Source organism: Aulonocara stuartgranti, assembly GCF_965226115.1.
Source record: "Aulonocara stuartgranti genome assembly, chromosome: 22".
Lineage (NCBI taxonomy): Eukaryota > Metazoa > Chordata > Actinopteri > Cichliformes > Cichlidae > Aulonocara > Aulonocara stuartgranti.
Window position 1 is genome coordinate 35,646,890 of NC_138957.1, and position 23,039 is coordinate 35,669,928.

General features: G+C 42.5%; 2 protein-coding genes across 7 annotated transcripts in view; both read right to left on the reverse strand.

Moving 5' to 3' along the window:
• LOC309699508 (protein MTSS 1-like) overlaps window positions 1-14,085 on the reverse strand; it is a 70,281-nt gene extending 56,196 nt beyond the window's left edge. For all 3 annotated transcript variants that reach the window (XM_082522559.1, XM_082522558.1, XM_082522557.1), the window contains exons 1-2: window positions 13,664-14,085; window positions 1,444-1,505 (exon numbers count right to left, since the gene is read on the reverse strand). In XM_082522559.1, coding sequence (XP_082378685.1) covers window positions 1,444-1,505; window positions 13,664-13,735 — 134 coding nt within the window. In that variant the 5' untranslated portion in view covers window positions 13,736-14,085. The remainder of the gene's footprint in view (window positions 1-1,443; window positions 1,506-13,663) is intronic.
• Window positions 14,086-19,364: 5,279 nt separating this feature from the next.
• Window positions 19,365-21,975, reverse strand: LOC309699650 (uncharacterized protein). Of its 4 annotated transcripts, none has more exons than XM_082522766.1 (5): window positions 21,834-21,974; window positions 21,717-21,760; window positions 20,970-21,637; window positions 20,124-20,921; window positions 19,365-20,046 (listed from the first exon to the last, which is right to left on the reverse strand). In XM_082522766.1, the coding sequence occupies exons 1-4, from the start codon at window positions 21,854-21,856 to the stop codon at window positions 20,130-20,132; spliced, it is 1,527 nt and encodes a 508-aa protein (XP_082378892.1). In that variant the 5' UTR covers window positions 21,857-21,974; the 3' UTR covers window positions 19,365-20,046; window positions 20,124-20,129. The 4 variants fall into 4 exon arrangements, with proteins under 4 accessions (XP_082378892.1, XP_082378891.1, XP_082378894.1 ...); XM_082522768.1 differs by having other exon boundaries at window positions 19,366-20,046; window positions 20,124-20,441; window positions 20,496-21,637; XM_082522767.1 differs by having other exon boundaries at window positions 19,366-20,046; window positions 20,124-20,441; window positions 20,490-21,637.
• Between the last annotated feature and the right edge of the window lie 1,064 nt (window positions 21,976-23,039).

Here is a 23,039-nt window from a genome sequence, read left to right on the forward strand (position 1 = left end):
ATCTGTAGCAACAAAGCTCCCCGTCTTTCTAAATTCAAATCAGGCGCAGCACTTTGAACTCAAGTAATCAGTCTTAAAATGCGACATATGCTCTGACTCATCATCAGGGAGAGAAACTATTTCAAATGTGCAAATTCATAATTCTGCACCTTTGAAACACTGAGACAATCCCCCCACAGAATAGATGCAGGGTGAGGAAGAGGACGAAGGATCGAGTCATTAGCAATCAGCTTTGACCTCTGATGACCTCTGTCCCAGGACAGAATCTCTGGAGGCTCAGTGCTGATCCATCTCGCTGATAATGACTTTATGGTGGCATCATTAATCTCTGTCAGCCACAGAAGGTTAATTGAGTTGTTTGTGTGTGTGTGTGTGTGTGTGTGTGTGTGTGTGTGTGTGTGTGTGTGTGTGTGTGTGTGTGTGTGTGTGTACACAGTGTATGTGAAGGCAGTCATTGCTGGTTGGTTAATGGCTGAAAAGTGTAAGTGAGTAAACATGTACGTGTGGAGACTTTGTCAAGGCTCAAGTGTGTGGTTTTTGTGGTCTGTGTGTGTACATGTTTCTATTGATGGTGGCAACCTTCAGCCGTGCGTGCGTGTCAGGACGTCAGGGATGAGGTGACAGGAGAGGTGAGCCTGACATTTAGACACCTAATGAAGCAGACTGATTGGATGTTCAGGAGCTCAGGTTATGCACACTCTCAGGATGTGGGTACGCTTCCTTTTATCTTAAGGTTAAAACAGCAATGAATATGATTCTCTATGTATAAATAATCAATATAAAACAGCTCAATAAGGATACAGAGACCCAAAAGTTTTGCATTTCTGAAACTAAATAACCTTCTTCATAAACCAATGAGAAGCCACAGTTTGGTGCTACTGGACCGATTCTGAGAAAGTTCGTGTAAATGCTCTCAGAGCAACACAACAAGAGCAACTTCTGCACTGAACACAATCGCTGTTTTCAGGAAGCTGATCAAACACGTTGAACAGATAAGATAGTGACACATTCATCAGTACTCTGCACTTTATTGCATGATTGCATGAATTGAGACTTGCATGTTTTGCAGGATTTCCTGCTTTATTTTTTACTTTTTGTCTCTGGTGCGTTTTTTGTATATTTGTGTTTTCTTCACTTGTTCGCTTGCGTGTTATTTTCAGTTCTTTGATGCTGTCGTTACAGGAGCCAGGCTGGAGAAAACCCTTCAATCTCCTGCTGTGTGTCACCCCGTCTCCTGTCATTGCTCGGCTCCTGTGTGATCTGCGTCTCTGAGTTCTAGGTGCCGTCTCTGATGACAGACTCGGGGCGTCTGAAGATGTGGGCCGGGCCTATGCCAGTGGCTCAACCTCTCGCTCTTCTTTTCCCCTCAAGTAAGTCATTTTTAAACCCTTTATTTGGTCTTTTGTAAATAAACATGTTACGACATGTAATAAGCATTTTTACCTTAGCTGTGACTGTAGTTTGCTGGCCTTGCTGATGAAGTCATCCCAGACGGGGTAACTGCCCTGAAGGAAAAAGAAAGAAAATTATGAGGAAAATATCAAATAATCCACAGTTTTATATCAGTGAAAGCAAAAAATGTGGGGAAGATTTTTTGTCTTACATTTTGCAGCTTTAATTAAAAAAAAAAATGAAGCTTTGACAAAAGAAACGCATTCAATTAAGACCAATCAGCACTTAAAGCCAGAGACAGCAAGCACTGCTGTCTCTGGCTTTAAGTGCTGATTGGTCTTAACCCAACGTATCAGGTCAGTGTGTCAATAGAAATGATGGGGATGAGATTAATGAGATCTCTATTGCAGACATACTCATTATCATACAGTTGTTCTTCACCCAAAGGTCCCACAGTCTGGGTTATCTGTTAAATATAAATATACAGATAACTCAACCAAACTCAAAACCCACGCACGCCTCTTCAGGCTCCAAACACATAAATCCTGAGAATCAGACACAGCAGTTAACAAACAGACAACAAGGAGACAGATCAATACGACCGATCCATATCTCCCTCCAACCACCCACCCATCTAGGAGGAGGCCAAACAAGCGCCCCCAGGCATGCAAATACAGTAGGTCTGCTGCCTGGGTGTAGCAGGACTGAGCAGCCAGTCGCTGCGACGGATGCGTGTTCAGAAAGTAGGCCGCATGGAGGGAAACACCGAGCCACTGCAGCCAACCACAGCGAGACAAACCAGGCTACGCTTCTAATGTCAGGAGGAGTCTCCTGATGCCTTCAGGACGGGTGGAGCTTCTTTCTTTTTAAACTGCAGCGACAGATCTGAGCCGTCTTCCCTCACAGGGTTTGGTTGTCTAGACAGAATACTGTCACCAAATTTCAAAATCCTACTGATATATTATGTTGTGATGCTTTATCATTGCATAGTGCATTATTAGTATCACAATGTAGTAAAATATACAAGAAAGGTATGCACACACCTTCAGCCACTAAGCTTTTATCCCAGACTTCATTAAAGTGTCGGGCGACCTGAACCCATACAAAACGTATTTGGTTCTTTCACTATTTTTGATTGCACTAACCCGAAGGATCTCCACAGGGGAACACTGCAGTCCAAAATACAGCAAAACTACCAACAATGTAAACTCTATTCTCATTTTTTGAATTTCATTTTATAGATTTGGTACATTTGACTCAATGGTTCATGTGTCTTGTGTTTTTACAGACTGCTTCTATCTGACCTCCATCATTAGGAAGGCAACACAAGGCTTTAAGACGGTGTCGCTTACTTCTGCACAGGAAGTGGTCCGAATGAGCCAAAACGTCCAATAACTCACTAAACGAATGCACGGCACAGGAGCCGTACATAAAGACCGTGAACGTTTCCACCCTGTGATCCTGTGGAGAGCCGGCACGCCTCCACCTCTCGGCTGCACTTTGTGGGTGCTGCCCCCCCCCCCTCCTTTTTTTGCTCCCACTGCTCTTCTCACGGTGCAGCTGAGCTGGGTGTGTTCAGCCTTCCTCTGATTGTGAGAGAGATGCCGAGCGTCATTGCCTGGATTACATTACCATGGCAACCCTGCTGCCGGAGCACCGGTGGCTGCAGAGGGGCTTCACACAGAGAAGGATGTGTGTGAGGAGGGGAGGATCACATGTGCGTGCATCCTCACCCAATCTCACACACAGTTTCTGTGTCACATGTTTGTTTTCTTTGTTTCCTTTCATCCATATTCAACACCTGCATATTTCCTCCCTTTCTCCCCCTCTTCCTCACCCCCCCCCCCTCCTCACACACACATTTATCATATGCACTGTCATGTCCTCTTCCAGCTCTTTCCTACTCATTCATCCTTTCCTCTCTCTAACGCTGTGCACGCACACACGCCCACACCTCATTGCATTCTCTCCATCTCCTCTTGGACACACAGGCGAGGCCAGGGTCGCTGCATCCATCAGTCACTGACGACATAAATTGTCACCGTGGCAACAACCAAAGGTGGCAGCAGCATGCTGGTCCTTCAGGAATCCATCCCTCTGTTTTTTGTATGGCTCTGTGAACACCTGCAAGAGCTTCAAACCATACAATCCTTGCTTGAGTCTTTCTGCTTCTTTAATGTTTCTGTGTAAGGACTGCTACCTCGTCCACAGAGATCACTCACAATTTAAACTGGGGACATCATACAGGCGAAATATCAGGCAGGTAGATGACAGAAAACACAAGGTTGCTTCACCTAATAGATATTTCTTTATGCTGAAAGCTAGATAAACATAGATCCGCCCAACAGACCTATCAAACTGTGAACCTGAGGGACGTTGCGCGCTTATTGGCTAAAGACTTAAATTTCAAGCTATTAGCTACTGAGAATAAGCTGGTTTTTCCCCAGTTCTGAATCTATGTTTCTTCAAAAACAGGTGGAATTAATGCTCATCAGCCTGATTGCTGAGGTCATAAATCAAGTGAGAGCTCAGTTAATTTATCCATAGATGTCTACACAACAACTCCCAGATATCTTTCTGTATCTGGGAGTTGTCCTAAACCGGCTATTACAAAAAATAAATAAATAAAAAAAATGTAAAAAAAAAATAAAAAAATAAAAAATGGAGGTTTAAGGTGTTTATGTCAAATTGGAAGTTATGCCCATCCTTCACATACAGACTGCACAAAATGTTAATCGCAACTTTAATTCAGTCTCTGCAACACACGCTGCAGGTGACTGAGTTCTTTCTGATGACACTACTGCAAAATTACCTCAGACATGTTTCTCTGCATTTATATCATTTTATACAGGCACAAACTGGACAACCAACCAATCTTCCACAACATGTCTTTGGCTGCATCCCAACTCAGGGTCTGCAGCCTTAAAGGCCGCATTTCAAGGCCGATTACGTCACAGCGGCGCGACGAAGGCTGTCCCAATTCAAAGGCTGCTCGAAATGCGGCCCTCAAATGCGTCCTTCATTTCACTTCATGGTCCAACATATCCCAGAATGCATAGCGTGGCGGTGGGTGTGGATAATTTTGCCTGAAAAAAAACGGCGGATGAGGGGCGGCCGAAGAGTAAACTTTAAGTACTGAATATTATGTCACTTATTTATGTGCAAATGTTTAATAACGAAGAACATTAAACATTACTGTTGGCCACATGTCTGCAAAGTCATGTGACATTAGTGACGTTTGTACTAACTTGGTTTTAAAGCCTTTACTTTAAAATATACGCCGTTCAATAGCTGAGCTTAATCCTACAGAGAATGATCAAAGCTCATGTAGAAACAAACAAATGAACCAAAGATTTTCTCCTTCATTTCTGTCAAACACAGCTGTATGACACGTTTCCAGCTGTTAGTATCATGGTTGCTAGGCAACCTGGGCAGCGCAACAGAGGCTAGACCGTCCCATTTCACAAGCCTCGCACTTCCGGCCTTAGCGGTCTTTGAGTACGCGGCCCTTGTGGACCGTTAGGGCTGTGTACCTTAAGGCTGCAGACCCTGAATTGGGATACAGCCTTTATCCTGTCTTCCTTCTCTCACCCCAACCAATCACAGCAGATGGCCCCGCCCCTCCCTGAGCCTGGTTCTGCTGGAGGTTTCTTCCTGTTAAAAGGGAGTTTTTCCTTCCCACTGTTGCCAAAGTGCTTGCTCATAGGGGGTCATATGATTGTTGGGTTTTTCTCTGAATGTATTATTGTAGGACCTACCTTACAATATAAAGCGCCTTGAGGAGACTCTTGTTATGATTTGGTGCTGTATGAATAAAACTGAATTGAATACTGTATGGTGGATATGTCAGCCCTAATTTCCTTTGTTAACGTTACGCTGGCAGGTGGTAGCAGATTTGCATCTGCACACAATATATGTGCCACACTGATTCGATCTTCTTCAAGTCTCCGAAAAATACAAAAGCAAATGAGTGTCTTTCATTTCTGTGTTACAGGATAAGCACAAAGGGTGCTGCTACTGCTGTTTATATGTTTTTATTATGCTGATTTTCAGTAGTAGTACCTACATTTAATTAAATCAGATGCCAGCCAAGAGTTCACTCCCCACGAGTCAATGTCAGCCCCACTACAATAAAACAAAGTGACCCATTTGGCCAAAGAACCAAAGTCAATGCTGCAGCTTTGTTCGTGATGTTTCCATGACAATCCTGACTCACAGACCAGTCTAACCAGCAGCCCGCTGCAGAAAGAGACCAGGCTTATTATAGGTCTGAGGTGATTAAGGCTTCAGTTCAAGACAAATGGCAATTAGCATCAAGCGAATGTGCTCATGTCCATTACTTACACTCCCTCTCTCACACATGAAAGCCTTGTTGTTTAGTAGCAAAAAACACTTTACACACTGATGTCATCACAACATTAATGTTCAGTCTTAGTTTATCTGAGGTTGTTGGGTGGAGAGAGTTGTGTCTACTTGCTAATCAGTGCGTGTGTGCGTTTGTGTATGCGAACGACTGCCTTAAAGGTTTTACTTCTTAAAGTTTATATAACTGAGTAATCAGCCCAGTGAATTCCAACTCCATCGCCCTGGACTGCAGCGGGTCCAACCTCCGTGATCACGGGATAGAAGCACACTCCTCACCTGCTGCTGGTTCTGGTGTAATCGTTCACGGGACATCTTTCGAACAGGAGTACTACCTCATATATCTTTGGTGAACAAATATACACACATGCACACCAAACTTGGGGTGACTCTAGCTCAGGAATGGGTCGTCTACCAACTGGAAAGTCAATGGATTAATCCCAGATTCCTCAAGTCCGCATGCTGAAATACCCTCAGGAAAGATACTGAAGCTCAAGTTGCTCCTAATGAATTGCTTGCAGTGTGAATGTTAGAAATCATGTTAGATCAAAGCACTGAATGAATGTGTGTGTGACTGGGTGAGCGCTCGGCTGAGTAGAAAAGTGCCACGCAGGTACCAAACCAAACGACCAACCACCTCTGTTTCAACCCGATTAAAGGTCACTGAGTCAGGACTGATTTGGGAACCACAGGGGGTGGGCAGCATGCACAGGTCACCAGGTCGCTGACTTCTTCTATAACATACAATGCCAAACTGAATCGACCATTTTCCACCTGATAAAACCGACTCCCTCCTCGAGGTCTGTTTTTTTGTCCCGCTCTGGATCGGCTCCGTCTGATTAAGTCTGGGAGTGATTAATCATGACATTATGCATATATATAATATTCCTGAATATTTACATTTATAGATGTAGGTGTGGGTACGGATGTAAGCATGCATGTTTATATCTACAGTATATAGGAGGATAAGGATTATTTTATAGCATTTATTTTTTGTCCGATCTTTCATTTGATGTCTGACTTAACAAATATATATAAATGCACTCATATACTTTATGCGTCACACACACCCACATATCCCTAATATGTCCCCACCCAGTGGTCTAATGGCTCCAGTTTGTTTCTTTATGTGCCCGTCTTGTTTAATTGCTGCCCTGAGGTAAATGCTGTAAAACACGTTAGCAGCAACTTCAAAATGAGATGGAGGGGAAACTAATGAGTTGATAATGGCCTTGCACTCTCATTAATGTCTGACGTCCTTTTTAAAGAATGTCCCGGATTGACTCACATCCATTTATTAAAAAGACACGCAGGAGGAAACTCCTGGAGGCTCGGTCAAAGTCTTCTTCTGCCCTATGAGCTGCTCCTGTGGGCTTGGATCTGCATTATCCTGTTTGGGAAGCTCACTGCTGTCAGGGATTTAAAACCATCAGCTAACCTAACAGGAGTTTTAACATGAAATACTTCGATCTAGTAGCTTAATCAGTAAAAACCACTTTGATTACTTGTGTTTTATACAACTGTGCTCTTATTTAAGATTCTTCAGACAAAACAAGATTTAACCATCTTCATTTTATTAGTATTGCTTTGGTTTATGTGAACATAGAGTTGATCAGTTTTGTTTAGAAAGGATGATATTCATCTGACATCCAATGTAAATAAATTGTTTGGCATTAAAAAGTGGAAAACGGTCACATTACTCTGGAGCTCCGCGTACTTTCTGACTTCCTTTACTTTTCATTCAGGCTGCATGACTGAGTCTCTCCTCTACCCACATATTAAAAACAACCCATCATTTCCAGCAAACAACCACAGACGGGCTCAGCGAGTGTATACAAAGCAAATAATGGAGCATATTCATTAGACAGACAAAGAACCTGCTGCATTTTAAATCACATACTTCCTCAATACTCGCTGCTTTGAGCATATAAGCACGTTCATGCGTTCATGCTTACCCTCAATAGCTGCCTCATTGGAAGCAAAATGTAGGAAAAGGATTACAAGCTTATTTCCAACCAGCAGAAGTTATGTTACCACAGCTGATGGAAACACTACTGCTAGCTAGTTACATTGTTTGTCTATTGTGTTGGTTTGGTGTCATTAGGTCTGTGATGTATCACAATATGCATGAAAATACTGGTAAAAAATTTTACATGATATAAAAATGTCATAAGGTAAGATCAATGCTATACAATGAGGCAATCCTGGGCATGTCTGAGAGTAAGAGCAGTTTAGTATCTACAAAGGAGCTACGTCAACAACCTCCAAAAGGCACAGTGCACATCCCACAACGCTTGATTCACACACTACAGAAGTACAACAACAAAGCATTCAAACAGAAGTTTGGGACATTTATGTCTGCTAGATGCTAACACACATCTTTGTCTCTGTTATACAATCCATCCACTTCAGGGTGGCGGGGTAAATGTCCCACGCTGGACAGCTCGCCAATCTATAACAGGGCTAACACATAAAGACAGACAACCATTCACATTAACATTTACACCTACGGACAACTTAGAAGCATCAATTAACCCAACCCCACTAACTGCATGTACTTGGACTGTGGGAGGAAGCTGGAGTACCCAGAGAAAAATCAGACAAATCAGGCTTAATCCATCTTTAACACCATAAATATGCTGCACGAAGCACGTCAAAGAAACTATCTAAACCCACAGTTCACTGTCCGTTCATAATGCGAACGCACAATGAAAGTTTAAAGGCACACGCAGCTCAGAGTCAAGCAGCTCACAGTATGAGAGGATGAAGCCGTTTCTCCTCCAGGGAAAAACATCCAGATCGGTTCCACTTAAACGGATCAACAGTTATGTGTCTGCTTCCATTTAAACAGCACAGTGATGTGGAGATGATGGACTGCACGCTGCCAAACACCCTCACATTCATACAGCACGATGCAGGAAACCTTTTGCATGTACACAACATGCTAAGCACATCATAACAAACTGAGCGTGAAGGGAGGATATGAGTGAAGTGAAAAGAGGCCACAATGCTTGTTTCATGCCCTCATCTTAATAAAATGAGGGTAGGAGGTCAATCTCATGAGCGCAGTTACATGACACCTAAAGCCAAACAGTGCCATGAACAACTGAAAAAGTAAAACCACACTAAAAGTTCTCGACATGTGCTTTTCCCAGCAGTCCGTAAACAGTCAGTCTTTCATGGTGTGTATCAAAATCATTCTTACAAGAGGAAGAACTTACAACATGAAACCTTCAAAGCTTCCAAATGTTTGAGGACCAGGTGACAGGAATCCAGCATCACTTTAAAAGCAATACAAAAGCGATCACTTTACATGTTAACACAAAGTATGACAGAGGGAGTCGGGAGGCTTTCATCAGGCCGGGCACACCACAAACACAAACACGCAGACAAAACGTCTGCATGTAAAAGACAATGAAACGCAGGAGACTGGAGTCTCCCCACTGACAGAGTGGAAGCCATTTCCACCCACACACATTTACACTAACAAAAGGAAACCTTTGACCATCTGTGACTCACATGTCTGATCCAAACGGCGGTGGATGATGACGATAATTCAGCAATTAAGATAAAAATGAGAATAAAGTATCTTTAACTTTCATGTGTATTATTAGGTGCTCATGATGTCAGAACCTTTGCAGGAAAACAGTGCATTACAAATCTTAATTGAAAAAAATAAATAAATCAACCAATTGCATTGATTCATTGGCTTGGGTCAGGTCCCAGCTACATGATATCAGCAGGAAAACAGCCTGAAGATGTCAGGAGTCGGGTCTGTAAACGACTGTTTTATCTAATCTAGCATATGGCTGACAACAATCAGTGCTGCACCTTGGACTGTTCACCATGACCTAAGAATACATTTGGCTTCAGACTTTTAAAACATATCCACACTACGGGCATCCAAAGCGCTTTTCCATGCCAACACAGCACGTTTGCCACCATCTTTGTGGTGCTTCGCCGGCACCACTTTCTGGTGATATCACTCAGGTTGTGAAAAATGTGCAAGCTACGACTTGTCAGGGGACCAACGCATAGTCTGTCATTTGTCTCCCACTCTAATTACCTGATCTGACATCTTCTTAAACAACAGCATTGTGTAGTGTGAACCCCGCATTAAAGAGCTTTGTGAACCAGAGACTAATTTACAAAGGGGCCAGGACCTCACTGTTACAGTAGGGGAAGGTAAGACGTACATGTTGTACCAGAAAACCTTGTAAATGTTAACAAACAGAAACTTCAACTTGTTACAAACCATTTAAAAGCCATATTAAACTGAAAACATTACAAATATAAAAACTATGGAATGGACTCATTTTTAATTTAATATGAGATTTGAAAAATCTGGTGAAATATCTCACAATTAATTCCTTTTATTTATTTACTTTCCAAGGAGCCTCCCTAAGAAGCTAAGAGTCGATCGTTAACATGTTTTAATGTAACATAAAGTAAATAATTTGTGAGTTATATCAGAGAATCTGCAGAAATCTCTGATCTTCACCACAGCACTGCATTATGACCTGTGACAAAGGTCATTTATTTCTGTTTTATTTTTATAGCACTCAATTAATATCAGATCATGAGTACAATAAACTCAGGTTTATCTCAATTTAGAAATGAGAAATTAGAAGTCAGGTCCTTAAAACATTCCAGCAGTTCAACTAATTGATCTGGCTTCATGGATAGATAGAGTCGGGTATCATCTGCATAACAATGCAACTAAAGGAAGCGTGGTCCTAGCACAGAACCCTGCGGGACTCCAGAAGAAGACTGCCTACTTACATGAACAAACTGGAGGTAATTCCTTGTAACTTGCACATCAGTGAAGGCCCCACTAATGCTGAATAATATGCACAGGTATTGGCACAACAACAAGGAAAGAATACACAACGAGTGTTGTTAATCAACAGCATCCTAATACTGTCAGCGGCTTGAGGCGACTGCTGTGGTGATTTGGCGCTTTATAAATAAAACTGAACTGAATCCTGAAGTCCAGACTTGCCTCACAGTGAAAACATCTGAACCAAAAATACAAAAAAGAAGGACTCCAAGCAGCTGAAATCCTAAGCTTTGGCTTTCTAAATAACAGCAGGAGGTCTTCTAAGTTGCCAAATATTTACTGAGTGTTGTCAAAGGTTACAAAAAAAATGCCTCAGTTCTTAAATAAACTGTTCCTTTAAATGTAGAAAAGACTGAGATCTGTGGCTTTGTTTGTTTACTCTACCTCTGACTGTCCTGTTGTTACTTTACCCAAAGACAGTGATGCTGACTTTTACAAAATAATACACAGTTTGACTCATCAGGAGCTCCATATTCAACATCCAATTCAGATAAGCATCAAACTATAGAATGAAAACAGACTGAAGATATTAGCTGGACTCATAACTGGCTTTGTTAATAAAACTCATTTTGTTAATATCTGGTCTTAGCTGTGCCGTGTCCTCACGCTCACCGTGTGTTTATCAGAAAAGACAAAGGAGCTGATAGTGGACTTCAGCACTAAGCAGGAGAGGAACTACCAGACCCCCGTCATCAACGAGTGCCCAGTGGAGAGAGTGGACAGCTTCAAATACCTCGGAGTTCACATCACGCAGGACCTGTCATGGTCCTGTCACATCAACACCGTGGTGAAAAAGGCCCGACAGCGTCTCTACCACCTCAGACGCTTGAGAGACTTCCAACTGCCCTCCAAGGTGCTCAGGAACTTTTACTCGTGCACCATAGAGAGCATCCTGGCGGGAAACATCTTAACCTGGTTCGGGAACAGCACCATGCAGGACAGACGAGCTCTACAGAGGGTTGTGCGGTCAGCTGAGCGCACCATCCGCTCCGAGCTCCCTGACCTGCACTCAATCTACAGCAGGCGGTGCTGGACCAAGGCCAGGAAGATGGTGAAGGACCTCAGCCATCCCAACAACAGACTGTTCTCTCTGCTGAGGTCAGGAAAGCGATTCCGCTCCCTGAAGACCAACACAGAGAGACTGAGGAGGAGCTTCTTCCCGCAGGCGATACGGTCTCTCAATCACACCACCACACAGTACTGACCCACACATATGGTTCTTACACACACACTGGACTTTCTGGACTTTGGTTTTGCACAACACTGGTCACTATATTCTTCATTTCCAGTTAATACTTGTACAGCTGCTGTTATTGTGTATATATTTATTTATATTTAGATTTCTTCATACATTCTTATATAGTTCTATATTGTGTATTTTGTTGTACAGTTATTTTATTTTCAACTTTAATTTATATATTTATCTTTATCTTATTCTCCCAGTTAAATTTACCCTTCATTCTAATCTGTGTTGTACAGTTATTTCATTTTTAACCTTAATTTATATTTTATTCCTTCCTAGTTAAATTTACCCTTTTTAATTTTTCATATTTATTTCCTATCTTATTCATAGCCTTTCCTTTTTTTGTTTTCTTTAGGTCACGAGCAGTTGTCCAAGCATTTCACTACATATCGTACTGTGTATGACTGTGTACGTGACAAATAAAAATTTGAATTTGAATTTGAATGCTTCATGTCTTCAGGTCTATTTTGGAAAACAGATCTTTTTCTCAAAGAGATAATCTGACTCAATAAAACTCATAAATCCTGAACCACAGCCAGCCTGGCGCAGCAGGACCCAGGATGGAGGGGCTGATGGGAAGTCAGTTCTCTGTAACGTACTTCTGCTATTTTACTGGTTTGTCACCAGAGTTCATCTACAATTAACCACTTCTCATCTGCATATACTGATTATTACACAAAGTGCTGCTATTAATTTACTTCTGTCCTCTGGCTAACATATGGCAGCTCATATTAGTGTTGGTCATTATGGCTTGTTGCTGTCTGATTGCGTTGCCATTTGCTCATGAGTAGCTTGCGTCTTTCCTACAGTGTATGTGCTACATGTGTATGGCAATTGATGGGTGTCTGCCAGTTACAACCTGCCATTCAAATTAAATATGGGTCAGTTTGGTGGACATGCAAACACTAAAGCCCCACGAACGTTACAACAGAACACCCCAGTTACAGCCATCGGGTCTCCATAACTGATTGTGTTCTTGCTCAGGGAAATGCAGCTAATGACTCAGTTCACTGTCATTAAGCTGCCATTTATTTCCTCAATTAATCAATGACGTGTTTGACACAGAAAGGTGGAAAATTCAGCCATAAATACCCAGTTAAAAGCAACAATTAGAACAAAGACAAGCAGAAATGTTCACATTTTAAAAGCTGGAACAAATGAAAGCAGCCATTTTTAAAAGGTTTGAGCAAAGCTGTTGAATTTCCAACAAATCGAGCTCTGTCACTATTTCATGCCTGAGACTGAAATGTTTTATCTGGCACAACAATTCTGGCAGCTCTTACAGACGAGATTGATTTAGAAATATATCTGAAATGTTTTTTGTTTGTTTGTTTGTTTTGTTAAAGCAGCCCATCCCAGCAGTCGCACCCCTGTGGCAATCAAAACCCCGGGAGTGTGATTTTTTCTGTGAAGCTCGGGGAGGACACCGAGCATTTTGCACTTCATTGTGTGTTTATCTCCTGCAGTGTCACTGCAACAGTGTCATTCATCCCTCCGATGCATTAGTAGCCTGCAGCTGTGTTTGGTTACCGGGATGAAGCTTGGTTTACATGCTACAGTCATTTGCTGGAGAAAGCTGCAGGCGATCAGATGCTGAACATTAAGAACCAGCAGACTGCGCTCACCTCCCACTTCGGGCTAATTAGAAAATTAATGATGTCGCTAAAATCTCCAGCACAGGCGGAACGCTTTTCTCTGGTTTTGTGCAACAGGGTCTGCAGATCAGAAGCCTCTGCAGCAGCCGCCCTGCCTTAAACATCAGATGTGTGTAACACAGATGTTAACCACCAGGATCAGGTGGAACAATCGCGTCTTTTTCGCGTTACCTTCATGTCTCCAATGACAGTCTGGAAAAGCCCCCCCAGCGCGCTGCACTCCCTCTCCATCATCGTCTCCATCTTCAGCTGTGTGAACGGAAATTACAAACACGCTCACTCGGAGCTTCTTTAGTCCATAAATGAAGCGTCGGGAAACAAACGGGCTTCACAGGGAGGGAGAGAGACGCTGTTCGGTGCGGATGTAAGCGCTCACACTTGCGCTGCAGGGTTTCCCCGGCTGAAGGAGACTAGAAGGCGGACAGAAGCAGGAGCGCAGGAGCCGGTCGGTGTCCACTCGGAACGCACAAATCCCATTTCAGCCGGAGGAGCAGAGACGCGCCAGAGCGGGGAAGCTCAACCTCACACACCAACCTGCTCCTCTGACACAGCTGAAGGAGATACGGCCCGGGAGCGCGCTTGGAAGGTCGTGGACGCGCGTTCCCGTGGCCCCGCCTTCAGCACAGGAAGGTTTTTTCTTAATGGAAAGATGAGGGTGTTGTCTTTGTGATAGCGCTGGGAAATGACTGCACAATATAAAGCTAGTGACACAGAAACACAAAGGACCCAAATAACTGCTCAAGTATGACAACCAAAGCCATTCTAAACAAAAGACACGCCGAGGCCTGCGATATTAATATTTTATTAGATAAAATGTGCAAAAGAAATGTCACAGAAAGGCATGGCTCTCTGACAAAGAACAAACAGTCTAAATTATTTCATATTGATACTTAGTCTTTTTTTTTTACAGATTACAAAAGAGTTAAATTATTGTTAAGTGGAATAATATATGAAAAATGACCGTATTTAACATTACAGAAAAATCTGTTCTGTTCAAACATGTAAAAGAAAAATAATATCAGTAAAACAAATGTTTTGTTTCCAGCATTTAAATCTAAAGAAGGTAAATTGTGGTTTGTTTGCTAGAACTAGACGAGTAAAAACAGGATGTTTAAAAGAATTAGTCATTAAAATATTTATTTGGGTTATTGTCAGTCTGCAAGTGAAGTTGTCATTCATGCAAAACTTCTAAATGCAGCCACACAAAATAATAACCTACTGAGCTGAGTTCTTGAACAATAAAAGTCTCAGTAAAGTTTCATTTCATTACGAGCTCGTGATTTAAAGAAATAGAAACGTGAGTAGGACAGATATTTAAAATTATACCGCCCCCTAGTGAGTGTTTCGTGGATCTACAGGAAACAAAATCACAAAGATGAATCTTCATCTTTTCTTTTCTCATGAACCAGTCTGACGCTCAGTCTGTGAGGTGAGGTGTGTTTCAGTGTTTTCATCTGTGAACCTGGTTTGCATATTGTTCCACACACTCATATATACACGTCATACATTCATTTACATGTGCATTAATATAAGTGCATGTGTATGTTCACAGTAACGAGAGCAGCCAAAAAGGAGATTAAAGAAAATGCAATAATGAAAATTCACAGTGAACCCACATTTTTCATAAAAGATATTAATGTTGAAGCATGAGCATAATTTATTAAACAGAATCATTTATTTACCAGATTTCAGTCCTGGATAGAGAGTGGACTAACAACACTCCATCCCTTCACACATAAAGGGACACTACAGAGTTTTCAGTCTTTACAAACAAGAACTGGCCTAAGACAAGTAGGTTCCTTCAAACGCGGGATTATTTTAACAAACATTGCAATATCCCAAACCCAAACTCGGTTGAGTCAGAAATGTTTAAGATAGTTAAATGAGCATGTGTTGGTTCTCTGAGAAAGGCAATCTCCAAACTATATGATGTGCTTCTTCAGCCCAGGAAGGATACTACTCAAAATATTAAGATTAAATGGGAATTGGAATCAAGGATGGGTAAACAAACGAGAACTGGGAGAGGATTTGTAATTTTCATTGGTACTCAACAAGTTCATTAATTGGAGAGACCACTGCTGGAAGAACATTATTAGATTTTTCTAAAGCCCTCATCAAACTAAATATAAAAATGGGACAGCAGAATGCTGGAGAAGATGTGGATCAGAAGAGGCACATCATTCCCATATCTTTTGGGACTGCCCTAACTTAAATAATTACTGGCTGGGAATTCATGAGACTCTGTGTGAGGTTTTTAAGATAAAATTTGATATTAATTTTGTAAATTTGTACTTGGGCCTGGTTGCTGGCTCGGTCCGGGGAGGGGACACAAAGCTCTTACAAGAGCTATTAGCAGCCAGCAAAAAATTAATAACCAGAAAGTGTCAAATCCAACTCCACCAACACTTGATTGGTTTAAGGTGGTTTTTGAAATATAAGACCAGCTCTGAATTGGTGTATCTCCCATGTACTGTACAATGTCAGGTCGACCATCTACTTCATAATTTATACCTAATGTACTTTATGTAAATAAGTTAAACGTGCTGGATTATGTAAACACTGTCAAGCACCGAGATCACTTTTTGTTACCTGAATGTAAAACAAAAGGACAAAAAAAAGTCTTTTTTTTCCGACTAAATAATATCAATGCACTTTATTGTAACAAGTCCTTTTTTTTCAATAAAAATATAATAAAAAAAGTATAAATTACTGTCAAAGTGAAGTTCATAAATGAGTTTATTTTTAAAGTTTGCTACAATTTAAATGAGCCGGACACCAAAGGAAGTTTGGTCAGTTGAAGTCTTGTGCAGTGATTTATTTTGTCTGTGTCACCGTAAACGTCACCCTGACGTCTGACTTCTGGTGTTCATGGAGGTTGGAGGACATCTAATGGTCAAATGTAGTCAGTGAAGCTTTGGCAGAAAACAGTATGAGAAAAAGCAACAACACACAGTGGATTACATTATCCACTTACATGTAACCACATAACAAACATTACAATCACCTCTTGGTAGAGATGATTGTAAGAGCATTCTGTTTTCTGTAGTTTGAACTATCAAGACAAGATACTGAAGCAGAAAGAACAGAGCATTCACCTCCACCCACCCATAACGGGTCATGTTTAGTCATGTTTGGTCTTTACATCTTACTGTGAGCTGTTTTATATTCTTTAACCTCTGAGGACTCTATGAGAGAACACACTACACAACTAGAGAAGTAGAGAATTGTTACAATCTTGTGTCTTTGTCTCTCTGGAGCCGTTAATTTGAAAAATCCTGTCAGTCACTAGAATTTTAACGCGATAGCATTTTCCAAGATGGCCGCCTCTTCCAACAGAGGAAACAGCTATTCTGCTGCAAACTTCAAGAAACTTCAAGAAAAAAGTAAGAAATAGTAAGAAACTAACAGATGTTAAAAAATACTATTGGATTAGATATTCAGGTGGTGCAGTAGCACTGTTGCCTCACAGTGTGCAGTGCTCTTAATGGTATTTGAACATTAGTGTGGTGGTTAGAATTTCATCCAGGCCAGGGCCTTTCTGCACGGAGTTGGTATGTTGGTGTGGGTTCTCTCAGGATACTCCGGCTTCCTCCCACAGTCGAAAAACGTGAAGTGAGTGGGGTCGGGTTAGTTGGTGATTCTAAGCTGCTCATAGGGGTGAATGTGAGTGTGAGTGGTTCTCTCTCTCTCTGTGTTTGCCCTGCAACAGACTGTTGTAGTTCCTACCGTCATTTAGACAATTCCAGTAATATAGTTACTGTTCTTGTTAATGATAAACTACAAATTTACCTCAAATTACTAAAATATCTATACTTAAGTACAAGAACTGATTCTAGAATATGTGGAGCAGGGAAATTATTTTACTGCTATTGTTAAATAATTATCAACAGTACCATTGCATTAAGAATATAATCTGTAGTTTATATTGCATTCAGAGGTTTAAACAGTGTGTGTCTTTCAGAAAGACTAAGTTGCAGGCTGACAGGAAGTTGCAGAGAGTTTGCAGAAGTGAAAGCAAAGTCTAGGTTATTCAAAAGATTCTGTTATACGTTTATATTCTTTTATTAAGCTTTTAGTAGAGGTTCTTGATTAAAACATTTATTTTAAGTAGATGATATATCCATAGTTTCAGTTCGATTATTACACATACGAGAGTGGTTTCTGTCTCTCTGTCTGGTTAGAGGTCAGGAGCTAGTCAGCGAGGTGAAACAGGGTGCAATTGTGGTTAGCACACAGACACAGACACACACACTCAGTTAGAGAGAATCATTTATAGATGAAAGTTTAATTATGTTTTGCTGGGGTTGCAAAAAGCAGTTTGTCGCCAAACTGCTGCTGAGGTGTCAAGATGACAAGCGAGCATCCGGCAGTGACAGGAAGTACCTGTTATGAAGATAGAAGACAATTGTTCTTTTAAATTGTGTCAAAAGTCGTTGTGGTTTTGATATTGACGTATGTGTATATATCCTGTCTGTGACGCATGAAGGGGCGTCAGTAAATCAAACCCTGATGCTATAAAAATCTGTGTATGCTTTGAGGAAGTCGAAGATCAATTGCTGTCTGTAGCGATCTTCCCACGTGTGTATTAAAATCATTGTTTGACCAAGAGCTTCTGGACCATGGTGGTTTGTACTCTCCTTCCTCAATTTTTGAACCTTAACAAACATAAATATCTGCTATCGAAAGAATCGATCATTATAGAAATTCTGTTTGGACTAATATTCAAACTTATTTCCAGTTTATTTTGTTTTCTTTAAACCACAGGGATGGCTGTTTTCTAGTCTTTACCATTGGATTATGTTATTTTATTCACTGATCAGGACTCATACACACTTTGTACATGGTGTACTCCTTTTAATCTATTTTATCTAAAGTTATCTTTCTTTATAGCTTATTTTATTTTCTAACTGTTATCAATTAATTTTTTGTAATGTTTTACTCATTCAAATTTGTAATTAATTTATTTGATTTGTGTTGTTAATTATATGTCAGTTATTGAAGTATGTCATTTCTTTTATTAGCTTTTTAATCATCTTTGAAACACTTTGTTCAATAGAGTTTGATTTAAGCAGCTGCATCTGCCTTGCAAACCGTAGCCTTTCATGCAGTTTCTGACTGGAGGTTTCTTCCTGTTAAAAGGGAGTTTTTCCTTCCCACTGTCATCAAAGTGCTTGTTCATAGGGGCTCATAATTGTTGGGTTTTTCTCTGTATGTATTATAGGGTCTACCTTACTATATAAAGCGCCTTGAAGTGGTTGTTGTTACAATTTGACACTGTTTAAATAAATGAGGGAGTAAAAGATCCATAAAACAAATATATGTTACTGCAGATGAACTGCAATGCACTTTTGACTAAAGTGCATTTTGATTGAATGTAAAGCAAAGCCCACAACACTGTACTGTAAACGGTGTGCTACAAAATATCTATAAAAAGTTTTACAATAAATGATATCTCTATCTATCTATGAGTAAAGGAAAGGATGGTAAAACCCCCCAAACAAGCAACAGACACTACGAAAGCTGAAAATGGAAAACCAACAGTGAGTTCATTGGAGCTGGGATCGGATGGTGAAGCGTCTCCTGCAGTCAAAGCTGTGTCATTTTGACCACACAGACTTGCTGCTTAATGACAGGGAGAAACACCACACACACAGGAAGTCAGTGTCCAAAAAAACAGCACTGTCATTATCTCCCCAAACTGGAGATGACTAAGCTAATAACAGCTATCAGAGGAGGAGGGGTGGGACGCTGTTTGAGCAAGAAGCAGCAGAAAAGTGAAAAGACAAGAAAGTAGCATTTGATGATACATCTATGAGATATGTATATTAATACTCAAGACTTTTTGTCCAAAGACAAAGCAATAGTGAATATTCTCTACAGAATAAAAACACTTTAATCCGAGTCTGTTAATACAGTTTACTTTTAAGGCACAAAAAGACAACACCTGATACTGACGGTGAAGGAATGATCAAAGTTCACAACTGGGCCCCAAAAACAAGACACCCACACCTTTCAAAGCTATAATCGCTGCTTGTGCTTTGAATTGCCTTAGTTTATGCTAATCCCTAATAGTGACCACCTGCTTGGCAGACTACCACCATTTTCCGTTTAGCATCTGGTTGGACTGTAATTTTTGCCATTGATAGAAGGCATTAAACTGCCATGTTTCCACCCCTTGTTCTTGAAGTGAAAATTGTGGTTGTGAACCCTGAACACTTGGTGAAACATTAAAGCTAAGCAGGTTTGCTTTGCTAAGCTACACAACTGTAAGATAATTACAATCTTTGGGGCTTAAGGCCTGAGAGGAATTTTATGTTTAACTATTTCAGGGGGGAAATAAAAGTGCCTTTTGTGCATCAGTTTGTATACTGCAACATTATGGTAGCAACAGTACAAACCTAGATCTACTGAGCAGCTCAGTTTATCATGAGAGCATGCATAAAACTGAACAAACAGGAGGTTTTAACAATAGCCAGGGACTGCAGCTCTGTGCACTTTATTAATTTCAGCAAATCTGATGCCATGCCAGAACGAACTGCAGGTGAGGCCAGAACCTGAGGAGAGAAAAATAAATGGAGTTTTTATAGCTTCTTAGAAACAAAACAAATAAAAGACAACCATTCAGAAATACCTATTGCTAACATCTGTTGTAGATGGGTGCCTGTTGCTGTGGCCACCTGTAGAGATTTCTTAATGAAACTGGAATGGGTCTGAAACTTCTTGGGTCAGCCAAGTCCCACATGCCAGATTTGGTTTGCAGCACACCTCCACTTGGAGAGTTGGCTTCACTGCCCTGGAGCTTGCTGACTTCGTAGTGTGGCTGCTGGGGGAAAGGCCGAGGCTGGGCCTGGGGCTTGCTGGCCTCGTAGCGTGGCTGCTGGGGCGTTGGCCGAGGCTGGGCCTGGGGCTTGCTGGCCTCGTAGCGTGGCTGCTGGGGGAAAGGCCGAGGCTGAAACTTACTGGACTCGTCGCCCAACTGTTCACGCTCGGGTTGTACCTGGACATGGAGCTTGCTGGCCTCGTAGCGTGGCTGCTGGGGGAAAGGCCGAGGCTGGGCCTGGGGCTTGCTGGCCTCGTAGCGTGGCTGCTGGGGGAAAGGCCGAGGCTGGGCCTGGGGCTTGCTGGCCTCGTAGCGTGGCTGCTGGGGGAAAGGCCGAGGCTGGGCCTGGGGCTTGCTGGCCTCGTAGCGTGGCTGCTGGGGGAAAGGCCGAGGCTGGGCCTGGGGCTTGCTGGCCTCGTAGCGTGGCTGCTGGGGGAAAGGCCGAGGCTGGGCCTGGGGCTTGCTGGCCTCGTAGCGTGGCTGCTGGGGCGTTGGCCGAGGCTGGGCCTGGGGCTTGCTGGCCTCGTAGCGTGGCTGCTGGGGCGTTGGCCGAGGCTGGGCCTGGGGCTTGCTGGCCTCGTAGCGTGGCTGCTGGGGGAAAGACCGAGGCTGAAACTTACTGGACTCGTCGCCCAACTGTTCACGCTCGGGTTGTACCTGGGCATGGAGCTTGCTGGCCTCGTAGCGTGGCTGCTGGGGGAAAGGCCAAGGCTGGGCCTGGGGCTTGCTGGCCTCGTAGCGTGGCTGCTGGGGGAAAGGCCGGGCCTGGGGCTTGCTGGCCTCGTAGCGTGGCTGCTGGGGCAGCGGGCGAGGCTGGGGCCGAGACTGAAACATACTGGACTCATCGCTAAACTGTTCTTGCTTGTCGTGTGGCTGGGTCTGGTGCTCATTACTTGGCCGCTGGGGCACAGAACGCATCTCAATTGGATAACTTGAGACGATTCCTGCGTCAATCCAGTTTCTTTTCTGGGATGGTGCCAAACCCCACATGGCATCCTTGGACTGGAGGGCACCATCAGTATCACCCTGGTAATATGATGGTTTGTGGGGTTGTGATGAGCCAGATCTGTAGCTAGACATGCTTTCTTGTTGAAGGTAACCATTTAATGGCCTACCAGAGGAAGCACCAGCACCACCAGGCAGACCTGCAGCAGTGGGGTAAGAACTCTCAGGTGACCCATTTTCAGGCCCATAAACACCCAGAGAGCTTCGGGGTTGTGCATAGCTCTTATGTCTGGAGACAAGATACTGATTGTGTGGAAAATCCTCAGGTTTCCCAAAATAAGGCTTAATGACACTGGAGTAGCTCCTCCTGTAAGTAAGAGCTGCAAAGAGAAAATTAAATCGACAGTGCTCTAACAGGTTAGTGATTGCATAATGTAGTTTGCACACATCAATACTCACCCTCAGCATGCTTGCTGAAGGCCAACAGTGAGAGCAACAACACCCTGGAAATACAATGTGTGTTAAACAAAGTCAGCATATCAACAGATTTGCTAAAATGGAACAAAACAAGTTTACCTCACACAAGGTCCAGAGGCCATCTTTCAGAAAGCACAACCCAGCAGCCTGCAGAGCACGCACTGTTGCTTGCAAACAAACAACAGGTTGAGAACCAATCATATAGCACTAATTTGAATCAGGCGGGAGAGATTAGCAGAGGCCCTTCCATCCACCTCAGCAGCTGTTTGGAATTAAACTAATTAGCCAGCGTAGTTTGTAGACTACTTACAGGATCAGCTGACCAAAGTGATGACAGAACTTTAGCCCCTGTGTCTAATTGTTGAGACACCCAACCACGAGTTTTTGGATGCCACCTAAATCCAATAGAGTTTACATTCAAATTTGTGGTGCATAATGACTTTAAACTGACATGTCTTCACACCAAGGTACCCCATTCCTTATTGGTCTATTATCTTAAAATGGGTGTTAAATTATGAAATATACTAAAATAAACCTAGTGATGAAAATTCAAGACTTTGGTTTCTAGAGGCTTTATGATATTTTATCATAAAAAACCACATGCTGTCCCTTTTTCCCACTACATGGTTGTAGAAATGTTGTTAGCATTATATTTTTGTTTAGTCTTACCAATAAAATGTAGATAGGAAGGAGTTTTCTGCAGGTTCACATTTGAAAGGAGACTCCACTCAGGCAAGTCTGCTGGACCAGACGGAGTGAGTCCCCACGTCCTCAAGGCCTGTGCCCCCCAGCTTTGTGGAGTCTTCCATCAAGTGTTCATGCTGAGTCTGAGTCTGAGGGTCCCGGTGCTGTGGAAGACATCATGCCTCATCCCTGCACCAAAGACGCCACGTCCCAGTGACCTCAGGATTACAGACCTGTCGCACTGACCTCCCACATCATGAAGACCCTGGAAAGGCTCATCCTGGACCAGCCGGCGAGCACTGTGAGGGTCATGTTTTTTGACTTTTCCAGTGCTTTCAACACCATCAGGCCGACCCTCCTGGGTGATAAGTTAGCAGCGATGCAGGTGGATGCTTCTCTGGTGTCCTGGATTGTTGATTACCTGACAGGAAGACCACAATATGTACGTCTCCCACAGTGTGTGTCTGACAAGGTGATCAGCAACACAGGGGCACCACAGGGGACTGTCCTCTCCCCCTTCCTCTTCACCCTCTACACCACAGACTTCAGCCACTGCACAGAGACCTCCATCTTCAGAAGTTTTCTGATGACTCTGCGGTGGTTGGATGCATCAGCAGGGAT